Below are 15,796 nucleotides of genomic sequence, written 5' to 3' on the forward strand. Positions count from 1 at the left end.
ACAATACACTCTTTGGTAATTCTCTTCATGTCGGGAGTGCTGTTTTCTACTACGATTTACCCCATTCTGAAAGTGTTGTTGTCACGTGAAAGCTACCTCGGCTGCGAAAGTACTAGCTTCTTCAACATCTTGCAACCTTCTCCTTCTCGTACATTGATCGATGGAACAATCTAAACTTATGAGATTCAATCGTTGTACCTCTATTATATCCGTATAGAACAATGCCGAGGCATGCCTCCGAACACTATAGGCTAATCTTCGCCCCCCGCTTGCGGACTTGGCTAACTGATCTCAAACACATCATAGTAACCCTCTAAACGCCTTCTCATCGGAGGGGCCGATGGCACTTCTCAGAGGCTGAGGTGGCCTAGTGTCACCTGTCGCCGCCGAAAAATCAAATGTAAGCAGCTTTGGACGGCAAAAATTACCAGTGGATCGATTTTGATATCACGCAGGCGACGAAGCTGGGCCGGTCTGCCTGAATTGCCAAGAGCGCAGAGAGAATTCCAAAGGCCTGATAAGGATCCGGAATATGTCTTCCATAGTGCAGATCAACAACAGCAAAGTCAGTCATCCCTAATGTCCCTCGACTCTATTGCCCAATGCTCACGTCGACCAGGATCCTGGGGCGAGTCTCGAATAACTAAATCTGGGAACATCCAAGACATCAACAATGTTGCGGAAGCAGAATCCCTAGTATCCGCGTTCCCGAAAGTGGCACTAAAGAATCAAGTCATCGCAAGTCTGTTGCGCCATTATATCGACTTCCTCGCTCCCTGGTATGATTTCAACGATTCACAAAGCTTGTTCGGTACCCTAGTTCCGTAATAAACCGTGCCAAATGCAATATTGTTCAAAGCTGTCATTGGCTTCTCAGCATGCCATGAATCCCGGATGTCGGGTCAATATAAAAGGGCTGGGTCACGTGTATTATACCGCATGTGTCGGAGACCTACTCGAGGTTTTAAATGATATTCATTCTAAAATATAGGAAGACTATCTGGCTGCTACATGTATTCTCCGATCTTATGAAATTTTGAATGGTAAGTTAATCAGTTCATGTTTGGAGGGGTCTGATAGTTGCAGGTGCCACAAGGCAACAATTGCATTTACTCGGCGCATCCTCCTTTGCCTCAAGCGGACTTATCAATCTCAACCAGCGCGGACTATCTCAGTCTGGAACCTGGAATTGTCTCAGAGAAGAGGTAACGATGGCTCTCGAGCCTCGTCGGCCTGTTCGGATGGGTACGGGTTTCGAGCTTTGCCAGGCGAAAAAATGTCTGATAATATGTGGTCGAACTACATCAGCTACATTCTTGCCAAAGTCATTAACTTCTGTTTCGATTGCGCGGGCGGTACAAACTTGGAGTAGAGAAGTTTAGCTTGGCAGGATTTGGATGAGGAAATTTCAGCGTGGCGCTCGAATCGACCTCAGAGCTTCGACAGCTTTTCCACTGCATCGAGATCCGGGAATGCGTTCGTATCACTCTGGTTGTTCTCACCATGGCACGGCAATCTCAATATGAATTAAGTTCCGAGTATCTATGCTGATTATTAATAATACGAGCAGTGGCCGGAGAACAACATTTATCTGTGGCAGCGATATTGCTTGAGCTGTCAAAGCCTCAGCAGGACACATCTCAATTCGGTATACACGGTCTTGAAGAAAAATCGGGCAGCTATGGAAGGCTACATATTGAAGATCTGCGGATTGGCCTTCACAAATGACAATGTTTCGGCACGGGTGAACGCCTTCGGTCCTCTAGCCTTCTGTAAGTCTTCCTGCATGATCTTGATTGGTTCAAACATTGACGCGAAGCAGGTGGCCGATACATAACTCTACATCATCAACGTGAAGCTCTTGTTAACATGCTGCAAGATGTCAGTTTCCCGACAGGATGGCCAGTACAGCCGATTATTGAAGACTTGAACGACAGCGGGTAAGTGAGGGACGACTCTTGGAGTGAGTTAAACTCAAAATAACTCTTATTCCTTACAAAGCTAAGACAATCCTTCAGAACTCAATGTCAAGCCGATCTTGCTGATCAAAATCATACGCATTCCCAAATTTCCCCTCCAAATACGACTCCTCAACATCTTTCTCTGGCACATACCTCCCCTGAACCACTAAGTCCCTCCCCCACCTCTCAACATCCCCCCTCAACTCCTCCGAGAAATTAACCTCCATCGAATTCCTATCTTCGTTAGCCTCTTTCCCCCTCTCTCAACACTGTCCCCAACTTGGAATTCTACTCACCTATACCAACCCGCAAAATGTATCATCGCAAGCATAACCCTCACCTCACCCATCTCGCCCCAATTCGGCTGCCCACTATGCCAAAGCCTCAAATCCCTCACAACCAAACTCCCCTTTCTCACAACTGGCTGCGCTGGACCGCGCACCTTCCTCCTCTCCTCCATCCACGCCTCCTTTATCCTACCGCTCGCACGCTCACCGTGTTCTCCTTCCTGTGCTTCTTTCCCGAATTGGTGGGTTCCGAGCCAGAGCTCGGTACTCCCGTTCTCGGGTGTTATATCGATGAGTGGGATGTTGATCACCATTGCGAAGGGAGAGGAAGGGTGCTGGAAATCAGCGTCGGAATGTGTGTGTTGTGCTTTTGGCTCAATGCCGGGGGAGGGAGGGAGTGCGCTATTCCCTGAAATAAAACTCAATCGTGGCCGCGGACCAACAATTGACGACGTGACCTGAGTCGCAAGGGGGTTGAAGAAGATCTCCCGATCGAAGAATTTCTTGGTCAGAGGTGGATCTTGCTGGATGTTGCTTTCACCCAATCAGTTTGCTGGGGGGAAGGAGGCGAATTGGGGACGGACCCTTTGTTATAATTATACGGACTCTCATCCCCTTTCGCCTGCAACACCTCCGCATCGTCGACCATCTTCTGATTCAAGAGATCGAGTTTCTCATGCGAGATGGCATTCTCGAGGACCACGAGACCGTCGTGATGCAGAGCTCGGTTCGCGAGCTCGAGGTTCTTCCATGTTAGACTTCCTTGGGCTTCTCTTCTGGTGAGACAGTGACGATTTTTGGGAGGGAGGGAAGTTGACTGCCTCTTCCAACCGATGTTGAGAATCCTCGGACAAAGGAGGTGGAGAGGAGTTTTGATGTGGAGGTCGGGAGAAGGGTCTTCAACATTTTTTGGTGATGTAGAGAAGATCTGCTTGTTTTTGAAAAAGAAGGAAATTTTGAGGTTCAGATGAGGTTGCAGAGGGTTGTTATATACCCGAAATCCGGCCTTTGCATCTAAAAGGGGACATCCAATGAAGGGAGCGCCCAAACGCCTCTCGGCTACCTCGCCTACACTAGACTGTTCGGGAAAGGGGAGGGGTCGATCTCCCCGCTATCAAGTGAGTTCATTACCTCAACGTCAGAGTTTCATATCGTGGAATCCCATTATCCTGTGATTATCACATTGGTCTCCGGAAGAGAACGCAACTTGGGAAGGAGGGGCTCGGGGGGTAAAACTTTAACCCCGCGACAAAGCGGATTACCCCGCACTTCCTGAGAATGCAAGGAACAACATCTTATTTTTCCTGTTGGCAGAAATTGTGAATAAAAAACGAACTGCGGCATTCAAGTTTGAGGATGTCTAGGAGAGCCTGGAGTTTGATTTTGTGCGAAAAATTCATTAAGAGTACTCGATTCGAGAGACTCCATTTTGCAAAGCAACAATCTCGTTCACATGGGCCTCTAAACAACAAGCAACAGATCAGTAAATGAAGCATCCCAAAGCAATTCGATGTAACTTACCAGCAAGTCTCCACTTTCGCTTCACGATCCGAAGTTACTTGTTCTCGAGATGCTTCTTGCGCTTCTTGTCCTTCGTCAATTTTTCCCAACTCGAGTCTTGAATTTGCTCAATTTCCTTCGCTCAGCTCTCTTTTTTGCTGCATTTTCCTCGAATTCTGCTTCATCGCGAACCTTGCCGTGTGCTATACTAGGATTTAATGCTACCTGCAGCAACTTAGCTCGACACGTTTGCACGTTCGCGCGGACCACTTCTTGAGCAAAGTGAAGGGGATAGTGCCGATTTGCTTCAATTTTTAGGAAGACATGATACTCTCCAGCTCCCAAGCCAAGTCTGCGGACGTGGATCGCATTATGCAAACGGTTTATTGGCAGCTGACAATATAGTTCGCATCGCTGGTTTTCTACACCGAGAAAGAGGGTCCAAGCAATATATTCCTTCAAGCCCTTCGAAATATCGCGTGTCAAGCTTATCCTTGTTAGTCAAGCCACACGGGAATGGATTTCCAACTCACTTACGAAAGGATGAGGGCAACAGGTGAAGTCTTCTCCACGGTAAGAGTAAACTTCGTTTTGTGGTATTCTTCAACGAAAGAAACATTCAACAAAATCCACTTTTGTGTAGCTTCCCACTCGCAGGTGAGCAGGCGTACACATTGCACGAGCCTGAACTTTTATAGGAAGAACTCATATTACATCCAGAACTCTCCATCTCGGTGGCCGAGATTTTCCATACCTTCCGAGGTATTCAATGAAATAGGACAGCCAAATTGACCAAAGTCGGAAGAACCAAGACCGCGGAGCTGCCTCGGCTCCCCGGACAGAAGGAGAAGAGGAGTCATGATGTTCCCAGGAACAGCATTCATGGAAAGGATGTCAAATTGATATGAAAATGGGGTTACCTGAGGTCCATCTTTGCTCCCATCACCTAGAATTGGCTAGAGGGTAGGAGAATCATAAAGCTGGCTCAAAACTTACCCTACGGCCCCTGCCATTCGTATTCACCCCATGGATTCCTCAGGAGTATGAATTTGTGCCCCCAGATTTCTACAGCTCAGTGGATAGAATATGTATGGCGGGTAATGAAACCTAGGGTAAATCGCATCAAACACGGATGCACAAGTGAGTAGAAAATCTGTATTGACTTTAAGCAATCGATCGTTCCAGAAAAAGTTTTTGTCGAAGATGTCTGTCAAGAAACGCTCCGTTGCAACGGCCCCAGTGAGATCCTCGATTCCCCCATCTGGCCACCCTGAGTAGAAGCAAAGTCCTAACCAGCCGTCAGCACTCCACCAAAACGTAAGTCTTTGGAATGCTCACCCCATGTACCTTAGCATGCGCCTTTTCTAACAAGGAAAACCATGTCTCATTTGGGTCTTCGCAATGGGCCTGCAAGATCGAGGAGTCAGCATTGCCTGTAAAGGAAAAGATGGCTTGTCGCCGAATGGTCCATTCCAAGAACAAGTCTGCAGAGGTAACCCAGTATGATATATGATTCAAAGTGTGATTTGTGGTCCGCGAATATGCTTATGAAATAGAGGGCCTCTGAAGTGCACTACTAAGATTAACATTGCACATGTTCGTGAAGGATTCAAGAAGTACCTGATACATCTTGCGGTAGTTTTCCTCCTCCGTGATCTGCCGCTGTTTGTTACGCTCCGGGTTCCCAGGTACACGGCTTTTTCTCCAATCGAAACCTGGGTGTTTCAAATACAATTAATTTATCGTCGATAACTTCTGGTCTCCACTCACCATCGCGAAAGAAGACAAATCCATAGACCCCAATTTCCTCATCTCTGGCAATACGGACTTCCTCAATCAAGTTAGGCTTGTTGCCTAAAGCGCCAAGAGCTTCCACGAGCCAGCAATCTCCAATTCGGCCTTGACGAATATCGTTAGGTGTAGGGCCATTGACATAGAATTTCGGATCATCGAATATATTACCGACTCTCTTGACTGATTTTGGCTTGAACTTGCTTGGGTCGTCTTCTATGGAAGTGAGACTATCTAGGCAATATCTCCGACCGAGTTTGAAGTCGAATTCGATATCGAAATCTGGGTCTGAATATTTGCAGTTGAGTCGTCGGCACTCGTAAATTATTCCTTCGACCTTGGCTTTGCATACAGCACAGCATCTTCATATGATGCCAATGCGTTCTCTTCCCTTATAATGTCTCTCGGAGGCTTGTTGCCTGCCTCTCGGGTGTACACGCCCTTCGGTAAGATCGCCAAAACTACAAAAGATATTTCGTTAGTCCATGCCTGAATGACAGGCAGCAACATTACTTTACCTTTCCCTGGATGCTTCGTTTGGACCCTAGCCCAAAAACTTGTCAAGTGCTTCCTGTTTCCTGGGCTCTTGTTTTTTTGCAAATAATATCAGGCTTGCATTCATCTGGATCACCCTCTGACCGGTGGGGTGTATCATTTCGGAATCCATTACAATTAGATTCGACGTTGTAAGGACAGCGTGCCGGTTGAATGCGTCGGTGGTCTAGTAATCAGTAGAATATGGAAAGCCCAGCAGAGAACAATTTCTCTGCGGTGCAAAACTTGAAAAGACAAAACGAAATGTCGCCGAACACAAGGAGAATCCTGCTGGATTCAAGAGAAAAGACAACGAGATACCATCTTGATAGAGCGGGAGGGATCGTAAACCCCTATGATTCTTACCGCATACGGACACCAGCATTAACCGTTTTCGTCGACGAAGACACCGATGCCTCCAGTTCACTGAAATAGCCGGTAGTGTATGCCATACTTCGAGGTTCGGAAAGAGGCTGGTCGTTGGATGTGACTGCATTCGGCGATAAATTGCTTCGCAGCTCGCAATTGGCGTTTGCAGATGGGCAGAAAACCCGTCGAGACTCGATACTCGTCCGAGCTCAACATCCCACCTGGCTTTGGAAGGTCCGCGGTGGTTGAGGGATCATTGACGCGACAAGAAGAAGTGGGATGAAAGTCGGGTTGAAGTCGTGCGGATGTGCCTTCCCAACAGGGTTAGCGCCTTTAACCTTTACTTTCCGCGCTACCGGACTTGGTGGACCGTAGCTAATCGGCTCTCGTCTGAACTCTGACCACGAGATATCAACAAAAGTAGGTAAAGGAAACCTCCTGAAATTTATTATAGATACTCGGCCTTCCCCCCATTTCTCCTGCACTTCCGAGCCACTCACATTCTTGTTATGATCATGATTTCCTTTCTTATCCTCGTTGTGTTTGTCTACTCCGTATGCGCGTCCAAGCACTCGCAGAAATTTCTCGATAATCATGATAGGCCTTCAAATTTCATACAATCTTCGATCTACGGGAAGAATCTTGAACAAAACTCCTTGCCCGATCCTGTTACTCTGCCACCGTCATATCAAAGCCGAGATTTTGATCAAGAAGATGCTTTCGGCGGAATCGGCACATTCGCCCATCTCCCATTCACAGAATGTACCAATTCAGCGAACAGTGGCACTTTCGATATAGGCATCGTTGGTCATCCCTTTGACCTGGGAGTATCCTATCGACCGGGAGCAAGATTTGGGCCAAATGGAGCCAGGCAAGGTGCTCGGAGACTCTCGTCAGTCGGAGGATTGGAGTACGTCACGTGATACAATCGATCGATGGGATAACGCTGAATTTGAACAGTATAGATCATGGAGTTAATCCCTTTCGAAATTGGGCTACAGTGACAGACTGTGGTGATATCAGCAACACGCCATTTGATAAGTTGGTTGCCATTCAAGAGTTGGAACATGGTATGAAGACGATCAATTCGATGACGCCGAAGAATGTCTCTGCTGCAGACGCTGTGAGACTCATTACAATTGGTGGTGATCATACAATCAGTGAGTATGCTTTGAAACCCATCTATTTATTGCTAAATCCATGCGCAGCTTTGCCAATCCTACGAGCTCTGCATTCAACATGGGGAAGAGTCGCTGTCCTTCATTTTGACAGCCATCTCGATACCTGGGATCCAAAACAACTGGGAGGTGGACTGACAAAACATTCCGAAGTCAATCATGGAACAATGCTTCACATTGCACACGAAGAAGGCTTGCTGTCAAACCACAGCAACATGCATCTCGGATCCCGATGTGCATTATTTGATGAGCACTACGACATCGACAACGATATTCGATGCGGGTTTAGTATTATACGAGCCCGAGAACTGGACAAAATTGGTGTTGACAAAGTTGTGAAAAAGGTTTTGGATACTGTGGGTGACGAGTATGTTTACTTGAGCGTCGACATCGACGTGTTGGATCCCGCATTTGCTCCAGCTACGGGAACGATCGAGCCTGGTGGCTGGACGACAAGAGAAGTGAATCCCTCTCCCGGCTATGAAAAGAGCAACACTGACCGAAGTTTTACAGTTGCTGGCAATAATCAACGGATTATCGGAAGCTGGCCTGAAAATCATTGGATCCGACGTTGTCGAGTTCACACCAGTATACGATAACGCTGCTGAGACGACAGGAATCGTAGTCAGTCAGATCATCTACGAGATTTTGCAATGGATGGTAAAAGTTCCCGTCAAGACACCAAAAGCATAGATATCTGAGAGAGTGAGGCCTGGATTCGGCGGCGCAAAAGAATTTCAGCAAGATGGAGCAATTTCTTCACAGATTAAAGGAACGATACTCATAAATTATGGCCTAGGCACCTTAAAGCGCTTGAAAACTGGTTCGCAGTTCACGAGCTTCCAGCACATGGCGGTCGAAAGTGAGGGTGAAACACTTTCTTTTACCTCGGAGTATATTGATCATCGTGAGCTAAAAGTTCAACTCACGTTAACAACGGAGCGGGATTTGATAACCGACATCCCTGCACAGCGAAAATCCCGTAGTACAAATAAATATACTATTAAATCAATATATAATAAATAAGTTTTATTTATAAAGTTCTTGCCTTATAATTAATATGTTCTAATTCTTATATAAGTAATGTTATTAATATTAAAAACTATTATAATATTAAATTATAATATTTGGTTTTGTATAAGAGAATTAATAGTTATTAAATATGCCTCGGCTATACTTGCTACTTCTGGTTTAAGGCCTTAAGCTAAATATACCGAGGGGTGACAATTCGTGTGTTATATGACTGCACATGATTCTCATGTGGCTATTGAGACGGTCAAGCCATGGGGTCAAGGAATATAGTAGTACTAGGGGTTTCAGGAACATATATAATATCTTAAGAGGTCCCTTCAAGGCTCCTCTCCTTTCCCCCTTAGCTTAGGGTCTTTAATTAAGCAGTCTATAAACTTTCATTATTGCATTTCGTACGTGCCGTTACAAGAGGTAGCGGTAACCCTAGCTGAATGTGGCCTTTAAATGTGAGGCACGTAATAGCAGGGTAATGTACAAGTAGTCAAGGTAAGTACGCTGCAGAGTGACGCTTGCAAGTGTAACTGATTTCCAAGAAGTGATTCCAACAAAAGACTAATCAATGCCCCCTTTCAAAGCTATAAGCGTCTCCCTATATATTCCCTAGTGCTTAGCCAAGCATACGAAGCCCTTTACTTAATTAGGAAATACGATCCTGTGCGATTCGTATAATTCCAATGCAAGCATTACCCAAAATAGGAAACCAGATCCACGACATCTGACGTCCGCCCATACGTCGTCACGTGTGCCCATCACATTAAATAATATGGCCTTGGGCACAAGCGACATCCTTTATTAGTCATTAGTTTATCTCGATATTAAAAAACACACTATACTACTATATTGGCGAACGTTTTCAGGCTATTATTCAATCTATTTAACATTATTCTCTATCTGCCGAGGCACCAATCTCCGATTTCTCCGTCTGCCATTCAAGTAATGCTTGGCGGGAAAACAAAGTACTAGGGTGGCTTGTACCTAAGATCCGGGTTCGTGCTTTTACACATTCCTCCATTAGCTTAAAGGCCTCTATATCTCGGCCATATTTTTTCCATATCCAGGCAAGATTGTTTATACTAGTCAATGTGTCTGGATGGTCCGCTCCGAGCTTTATCTTGCTCGTTTCTAGCACTTGCACACTTAGCTCTTCAGCCTTGTCCCATTGTCCTTGGTTCCGGTAAGTCAATGCCAGGTTAGCCATGCTATTTAATGTGGCTGGATGGTCTGCTCCGAGTTTCGTTTTTCTCGCCTCTAGCACTTGCACCTCTAGCTCTTCAGCCTCGTCTAACCGTCCCTGATCCCAGTAAATCGACGCCAGGTTATTCATGCTAGTTAATGTATCTGGATGGTCCGCTCCAAGTTTCGTCTTTCTCGCCTCTAGCACTTGCACCTCTAGCTCTTCAGCCTCGTCTAACCGTCCCTGATCCCAGTAAATCGACGCCAGGTTATTCATGCTAGTTAATATATCTGGATGGTCCGCTCCAAGTTTCGTCTTTCTCGCCTCTAGCGCTTGTACCTCTAGCTCTTCAGCCTTGTCCAATTGTCCTTGGTCCCGGTAAATCAATGCCAGGTTAGCCATGCTATTTAATGTGGCTGGATGGTCTGCTCCAAGTTTCGTCTTTCTCGCCTCTAGCACTTGCACCTCTAGCTCTTCAGCCTCGTCTAACCGTCCCTGATCCCAGTAAATCGACGCCAGGTTATTCATGCTAGTTAATGTATCTGGATGGTCCGCTCCAAGTTTCGTCTTTCTCGCCTCTAGCACTTGCACCTTTAGCTCTTCAGCCTTGTCCCATTGTCCTTGGTTCCGGTAAGTCGACGCCAGGTTAGCCATGCTATTTAATGTATCTGGATGGTCCGCTCCAAGACCTCTCTTCTCGATTTCAAGAACTTCAGCAATTGCAGCCTCAGCCTCATTCCATCGCCCATCTTTGGAGAGGCACATTCCATACCTCCACAAAAGATCCATCCTACTCTGCCAATCTTTGTCGACTAGGTTGGATTCTAGTACATAACGCGCGTGTGGCAAGTATGTTCTCCAGACACTTCTATTCCTGTGGTCTTCGTCTGGAAACACTTCCTCCAGTCGCCTAATTACTCGCTCCGTCGAAGAAGGAAGCAATTTTTCTTTCCGAAGCCAGTTCCGTGTGGACAGATGTACTAGCCGATGGAGGTCAAGAGCAGTATCTGCGGGCCGTTTAGTATGAATGAGTAGGCGTTAAGCGTCCCAATCGCCTCTATCTCTTTCTTGCGCGAAGGTCCTGGAGGAAGAAGAGCCTGTGGGATGTCCTTCGAATCGATGCAACACATAAAGGACAGGTAATCAGCCGCTAAAGGGTCGCGATGCCGGATCTGCTCGAACGAAACTAGCCATGTTGTAGCAACCGGGTTCTTTATATTGTGATATCTCCCGTCGTCCTCAAATTCCTCGCTTAGGAGATCAATAACCTCCTCTTCTTGATCTGCCAGGAGTAATAGATAATCTGCGAATGTGATCCCGTTCTCGTTGATGTATGCTGCTGCCTGAATAATAGCTAGTGGAAGGTAGGTGAGCTCTTCAAGTAAGTCTTTCGTATCTGACCCACTAGTAGCAAGACCCGGATTGACTAAACACTTTTGTAGCAGCTGGGTAGCTACGCCTTCGTCCATTTCCGGTACCTCCACTATATTCTGATGTGCAAGTTTGACAGCCGTTTTCCTATCGCGTGATGTGAATACAATGCACCCTTGGTCACTTCTGGGCAAGTACTCGATTAAACGGCCAGATCCCGGCTCAGACCCAGCCTTCGCAATCCACATATCAATTTCATCGGCGTTATCGAATACCAGGAGCCACTGGCCAGCACTCTCCTTGCTTAGGTAAACTTGCACAAGTTTCTTTACATCTGCCTTCTCCTCCTCGCAACCAGCAATACTAAGCCGTCGGGCAACGTCGAGATATGCTTGATGAAGACTTTCCATGTTGGTCGCTGGTATCCAGATAACTGAGCAATTCCTATACTTTTCTCTGATTCGGTAGACGAGTGCAAGCACTAACTGGGTCTTTCCTACACCTCCGAGTCCGGTGATTGCAACCTTGGTCGTTTGCTCTCCCACGAAAAGCTTTCCTTCAAGCTGAGCAAGCTGGGTCCCACGACCCGTAAAGTTGGGATTTCTGTCGAATGGTACGATAAAAGGAACGAGCTTTTCTGAAACCTAAACTTAGTATAGGCTAAAACATGATAGAGACTCCATACCTTCTAGATCTTGCGGCTCGCCAATACTATTAGAGAATCCTTTTACTGTCATTTGAAGCCGTTTCAGTGCCACCTCCTTCCCCTCGCCATAGATAGGCGGCATAGACACTTCGCAGAGACCCAGTAAACAGTACACAATATCTTCTTCTTTCGTTGTCTGGCGTCGTGCTGCCCATCTTATCCGCTCATCTATATTGAAATTAGAGAATGGATTTCCTCGCAGAGCTTGAATTGGAATTCCCGTGATCTCTTGGATTGACTTTTCTAGTGACTGTTTATCGCCTAATTGCTTGCCTTCTTTGGAGAAGAATTCGACCATTGATGGAGCTATAAGCTCTTGAAGTGTCCAGCCTCTGCTAAACCACCTGCTATCCCGGAAAGCCGCTTCCCATAGGTATTGGCGTGCCTGAACGTCCGCGTCATAGCCAAGTATTGTCACATCCGCGAGGTATACGTAACATTTCTTCGCATTTCGATACCAGCGGAACATTGAATTGATAGCCGTTATAAGCTCATCTGTATCTGACTTATCAATGCAGCAGGTGTCTACCCAGAAGTATCGCAGGCCATCTCTTGTCGCTTGTTCTCCACAAAACTTGATCTTGTCGTAGCCAGATTTGCTATTGCCCGTACCATTAACGAGATCCTGATATGTGACCTCTTGGCCATCTGTCCAAGTGTGCGAGAGTATTGCGTATGAGGGAGTGGTATGGGAAGAAACCTGGACCAGGCTGAACTCGCCAGGGCCTTTGATCTCCAAAAGACGCATGATTGCGTACGGATTTAGGATCTCGTATGTCTCCTGCGGGGCTGAAGAAGTTGAGGTAAGATCAAAATCACGATCCTAGTCCAGAGTGGAGTGTGGGATAAGAGTGTCCAACGCAGGGTAGCCTTTTGCAAAGGTGTGGAACAACAGCAGCATGTGATCCCTTACGTGGCGCGGGGCAGACTACTGTAGTAGGATCAACTAGCAAACCGCCCATGCCCCCAGCCGGCCTCCATTTCACCACAACAACGATATAAAACGGAAATTTTGAGTATATATTCGTGACCAGTAACCTTAGTATATTAATTCTTGAAGTTTTCAGCATTTTCCTAGTACATTTAAAAAAATCTCAAAATTTTGGTGTTCTAACGTAGTTTTGCCTCTGGACGTCGGTTAGTTCCAACTTTTCAAATCGAAAAGAGGAAAAGGTACGGAAAGCCGTAAGGATCACTTGTGCCAGCGCAAACCCCACCAAAAATCGCCCACGCTCACAACCCCCCCGCAGCACCCCACTTAAATATTTACTCTCTTTACGGAGATTCCTCTCGCTCTCTATCCCCTCGCCTAGTGAAACATTGCTACGCTAGCGGCCGCACACGAATATCCCCTGTTCAGTCAGAATACAACCGCCTCCTCCAATCAGGCCATCCGCATTAGGCGGCCGCTAGCGCTGGCAATGTCTCACTAAATAGGGGTTGGGGAGGTGGGATATAGGGAGGACGGAAGGGGGCTGTACCAAAAATCTATGTCGCACTCCACGAAAAAGTCGAGCATTGAATTTTTAGTACCTATAGCCTGTCATTATAGGGCTTCCTTTCCCTCGCGACTCACGAGCCTCGAAGCTTGCTTTTCTCACTTTTCACTTGTTGCTTTTCACTTTTCACTTTTACTTGCTCGCTCTCTCAACCCCTCCCCCCAGATCCCCCTCTCCTACCCCTATACTTATATATAGATAGATAAGAATTAAAGAGATAGAGTAAATATTTAAGTAGCAGTAGAGGTTTAGGGAGAAGGGGGGGCGGTGGTGTATGGGCGTGGGCGATTTTTGGTAGGGTAGTGAAAATCAGATTTCGTGTTTTGCGTTTTGCGCTGGCACATTACGTTCTCGCGGCTTTCCGTAAGGTTGGGTCGTGCCTTTATTTATCCCTTCGTCCGCCATGAACTATCCACGCTAGCAGGGGGGGTGTGGCTGCACGCAAGCCTCTTGAATTGGAACGAAGCGAGGTGAGGCTTGCGTGCAGCCACACCCCCCCTGCTAGCGTGGACAGTTCATGGCGGACGAAGGGATAGAAACCGCGCGACAGCCTCATAAATTCTAAGTGAGGCTGCGCTAGGCTACGCTGGCAGCAGATTTCCTCCGCCTAACACATTATCGAACACGAATTTCTGAACCACTTTGCAGCAGTTGTAGGACGGTGCAGCATGGTATCCAGAAGGCCGAGATCGTCTCGCCAGCCAGACGCAACCAAACATGACACCGTTCAGGCGAGCAGTCCAGCTTCCATGTCCTTGACACCTACTGACGGCCTCTCAGAGACCAGCGAAGAAACGACGCACTGGAACAAGGAACGACGCTCCGCTAGAGTCCTTGGAGCCGACCGCTGATTCCAACAAGTCACAATGGACTACATATCGAGTGAGCCCAATACCGAATACCTACAACGCAACCTCCTTCCACGACGCTCTTCGTATCAGTCTTCGGCTCGAATCACATACAACATTGACCATCCACTCCTTCGGTTCGGACTGGTCGCAGCAGAGAACCGCAACGATCACATTCAGCGACACTCCTTCCGGGCTATACTCAGTTGGGGTTGATGATGTCTGCGGCAAGACAACAGAATGGAAGGTGAACATTGTTCATCCATTGTCTACACAAACCGACACTGTGTGCATTGATACACACTTTAAGGGTTTTACACCTGTTTCCCCGCTTGCTAATGACGAGGAACATTTGATTGAGTACGTTGCTCGGTGTAAATTGAGAACGTTTGCTGATCTATAGTCACAGCTGTTATTGCGCTATACATGCGCTGGGGAAGTCATGCGCTTGGAGGATTCAAGCCCATAATGATACTTACATGGTGGCTTCGGAGATTCCCTGGCCAAAGGACCTTCCTCGATTACGGGTATTCATATACGGATACGCATGTGATTTGACCACGGCCGAATCGATCAGTGGGGTTGATGATTACGCAGATACCGCTTAGGCGGGCTGCTTAGGAACAGGCGGGGTCCAAGAACAAGGTAGGAGCACCTCGATTCGCCTGCATGCCGTCGCTGACCCACGAAGACCGGTCCTCCAGTACCCCTGGTGTTCATTGCTCACCAGCCTTGGTGGCATAGTCCTCAAACAGTATGTAGGTTTATCCATCGCAACAAATCATTCGTTTTCTTGGCTTAACTGTCGGAAAGGCACGTTTTATACGGATGTCATGAAGGAAGAGTTCTGATGAGTTTTGGTCACGTTCTAATTTACAATTTGATTCTAGTTCTATGTGGAGTCCTTTGTTTTCGGTCTTGTGCCCATGCCAAGGCTTATGTATACCCGCGAAGCAGTGGCTTTGGCTGTTATTTTGTGTCGGAGTACAACCCTCACACGATAATCGGATTTGTCTCTCTTGCTTCGACCAATAGAGGTGTGGCCATCGTATGTTCTACGTGTGCCGTCACCACCCAGATCACGAGATTGCTGTAAACGTGATGGCTGCTTGTGATCTATCCAAAGACTCAAAAATCATTCCAGTTCTTTGAAACGAGGAAGACGTCTACGTCATTGAGGGTAGCGTCGGCTACTTGGTGTCGTCTGTAATCGATAACTTAATAAAACAACGACCCAGTTGCAAAGAAGTGGACTCGTGGCTGAGTCGACAACGTTGGCCGTCCAATCACCTGCGTCAGCAACACTTCGGTCCGCCACTGCGAAAACTCGGAATCGGATTATCAAAGTGGTCTATTGACGCGGATCATAGCGAATGGTGGAATTTTCCCAGCATTTGATCAAGACGGCTATATAGGAACCGGCCCGAGATGAACTACGAACGGTTTGCAGAAGCGCAAGCCTATGACTGTAACAGAAACAGAGCTCCAGCATAGAATCTCATAAAGAATAACCGTATCATCCGGCACGACCAATAAGTGCAAATCT

The 15,796-nt window shown here is 47.0% G+C and overlaps 8 protein-coding genes across 8 annotated transcripts; 4 read left to right on the top strand and 4 right to left on the bottom strand.

Moving 5' to 3' along the window:
• The first annotated feature begins 172 nt into the window (after nt 1-172).
• Nucleotides 173-998, top strand: K444DRAFT_166969 (uncharacterized protein). Its single transcript, XM_024870704.1, has 4 exons — nt 173-229; nt 307-400; nt 456-565; nt 620-998. Coding segments are annotated over exons 2-4 (321 nt in total). The 5' UTR covers nt 173-229; nt 307-398; the 3' UTR covers nt 829-998.
• On the top strand, nt 935-2,137 carry K444DRAFT_166965 (uncharacterized protein). Its single transcript, XM_024870703.1, has 4 exons — nt 935-1,043; nt 1,571-1,772; nt 1,823-1,963; nt 2,019-2,137. The coding sequence occupies exons 1-3, from the start codon at nt 1,041-1,043 to the stop codon at nt 1,942-1,944; spliced, it is 327 nt and encodes a 108-aa protein (XP_024743139.1). The 5' UTR covers nt 935-1,040; the 3' UTR covers nt 1,945-1,963; nt 2,019-2,137.
• On the bottom strand, nt 2,015-3,011 carry K444DRAFT_517566 (phytanoyl-CoA dioxygenase family protein; the record flags this gene model as incomplete). Its single annotated transcript, XM_024873786.1, has 3 exons — nt 2,015-2,195; nt 2,258-2,782; nt 2,833-3,011. Coding segments are annotated over 3 exons (885 nt in total), but the record flags the coding sequence as incomplete, so codon positions are not given.
• A 1,947-nt stretch (nt 3,012-4,958) lies between these two features.
• On the bottom strand, nt 4,959-5,907 carry K444DRAFT_624733 (cysteine proteinase; the record flags this gene model as incomplete). The annotated part of the gene is made up of 5 exons (XM_024882441.1): nt 4,959-5,036; nt 5,096-5,155; nt 5,369-5,463; nt 5,519-5,827; nt 5,892-5,907. The coding sequence occupies 5 exons, from the start codon at nt 5,905-5,907 to the stop codon at nt 4,959-4,961; spliced, it is 558 nt and encodes a 185-aa protein (XP_024743141.1).
• Nucleotides 5,908-6,957: 1,050 nt separating this feature from the next.
• On the top strand, nt 6,958-8,604 carry K444DRAFT_581070 (Arginase/deacetylase; the record flags this gene model as incomplete). The annotated part of the gene is made up of 4 exons (XM_024877729.1): nt 6,958-7,361; nt 7,403-7,602; nt 7,651-8,081; nt 8,134-8,604. The coding sequence occupies 4 exons, from the start codon at nt 6,958-6,960 to the stop codon at nt 8,311-8,313; spliced, it is 1,215 nt and encodes a 404-aa protein (XP_024743142.1). The 3' UTR covers nt 8,314-8,604.
• Nucleotides 8,605-9,532: 928 nt separating this feature from the next.
• On the bottom strand, nt 9,533-10,615 carry K444DRAFT_624735 (TPR-like protein; the record flags this gene model as incomplete). The annotated part of the gene is made up of 1 exon (XM_024882442.1): nt 9,533-10,615. The coding sequence occupies one exon, from the start codon at nt 10,613-10,615 to the stop codon at nt 9,533-9,535; it is 1,083 nt and encodes a 360-aa protein (XP_024743143.1).
• A 95-nt stretch (nt 10,616-10,710) lies between these two features.
• On the bottom strand, nt 10,711-12,755 carry K444DRAFT_167049 (HET-domain-containing protein). The gene is made up of 2 exons (XM_024870706.1): nt 11,883-12,755; nt 10,711-11,834 (listed from the first exon to the last, which is right to left on the bottom strand). Exons 1-2 carry the CDS (start codon nt 12,649-12,651, stop codon nt 10,807-10,809), a joined length of 1,797 nt encoding a protein of 598 aa, XP_024743144.1. The 5' UTR covers nt 12,652-12,755; the 3' UTR covers nt 10,711-10,806.
• Nucleotides 12,756-13,963: 1,208 nt separating this feature from the next.
• Nucleotides 13,964-15,004, top strand: K444DRAFT_167105 (uncharacterized protein). The gene is made up of 3 exons (XM_024870707.1): nt 13,964-14,133; nt 14,183-14,610; nt 14,654-15,004. The coding sequence occupies exons 1-3, from the start codon at nt 14,071-14,073 to the stop codon at nt 14,856-14,858; spliced, it is 696 nt and encodes a 231-aa protein (XP_024743145.1). The 5' UTR covers nt 13,964-14,070; the 3' UTR covers nt 14,859-15,004.
• The last annotated feature ends 792 nt before the right edge of the window (nt 15,005-15,796 follow it).

The sequence above is a fragment of the Hyaloscypha bicolor genome, assembly GCF_002865645.1.
Source record: "Hyaloscypha bicolor E unplaced genomic scaffold K444scaffold_15, whole genome shotgun sequence".
NCBI classification, from domain to species: Eukaryota; Fungi; Ascomycota; class Leotiomycetes; order Helotiales; family Hyaloscyphaceae; genus Hyaloscypha; species Hyaloscypha bicolor.

What these genes read in the sequence shown, in the direction of transcription:
- K444DRAFT_166969 (XM_024870704.1), top strand. An exon ending in TGCAGATCAACAACAGCAAA is followed by an intron (nt 566 to 619) that starts GTCAGTCATCCC and finishes CACGTCGACCAG; the next exon opens with GATCCTGGGGCGAGTCTCGA.
- K444DRAFT_166965 (XM_024870703.1), top strand. An exon ending in CTTCGGTCCTCTAGCCTTCT is followed by an intron (nt 1,773 to 1,822) that starts GTAAGTCTTCCT and finishes GACGCGAAGCAG; the next exon opens with GTGGCCGATACATAACTCTA.
- K444DRAFT_167049 (XM_024870706.1), bottom strand. Translation starts at nt 12,651, where the DNA reads ATGCGTCTTTTGGAGATCAAAGGCCCTGGCGAGTTCAGCCTGGTCCAG. An exon ending in CGAGCCGCAAGATCTAGAAG is followed by an intron (nt 11,835 to 11,882) that starts GTATGGAGTCTC and finishes TTTAGGTTTCAG; the next exon opens with AAAAGCTCGTTCCTTTTATC.
- K444DRAFT_167105 (XM_024870707.1), top strand. Translation starts at nt 14,071, where the DNA reads ATGGTATCCAGAAGGCCGAGATCGTCTCGCCAGCCAGACGCAACCAAA. An exon ending in CCAAACATGACACCGTTCAG is followed by an intron (nt 14,134 to 14,182) that starts GCGAGCAGTCCA and finishes ACGGCCTCTCAG; the next exon opens with AGACCAGCGAAGAAACGACG. An exon ending in GACGAGGAACATTTGATTGA is followed by an intron (nt 14,611 to 14,653) that starts GTACGTTGCTCG and finishes GCTGATCTATAG; the next exon opens with TCACAGCTGTTATTGCGCTA.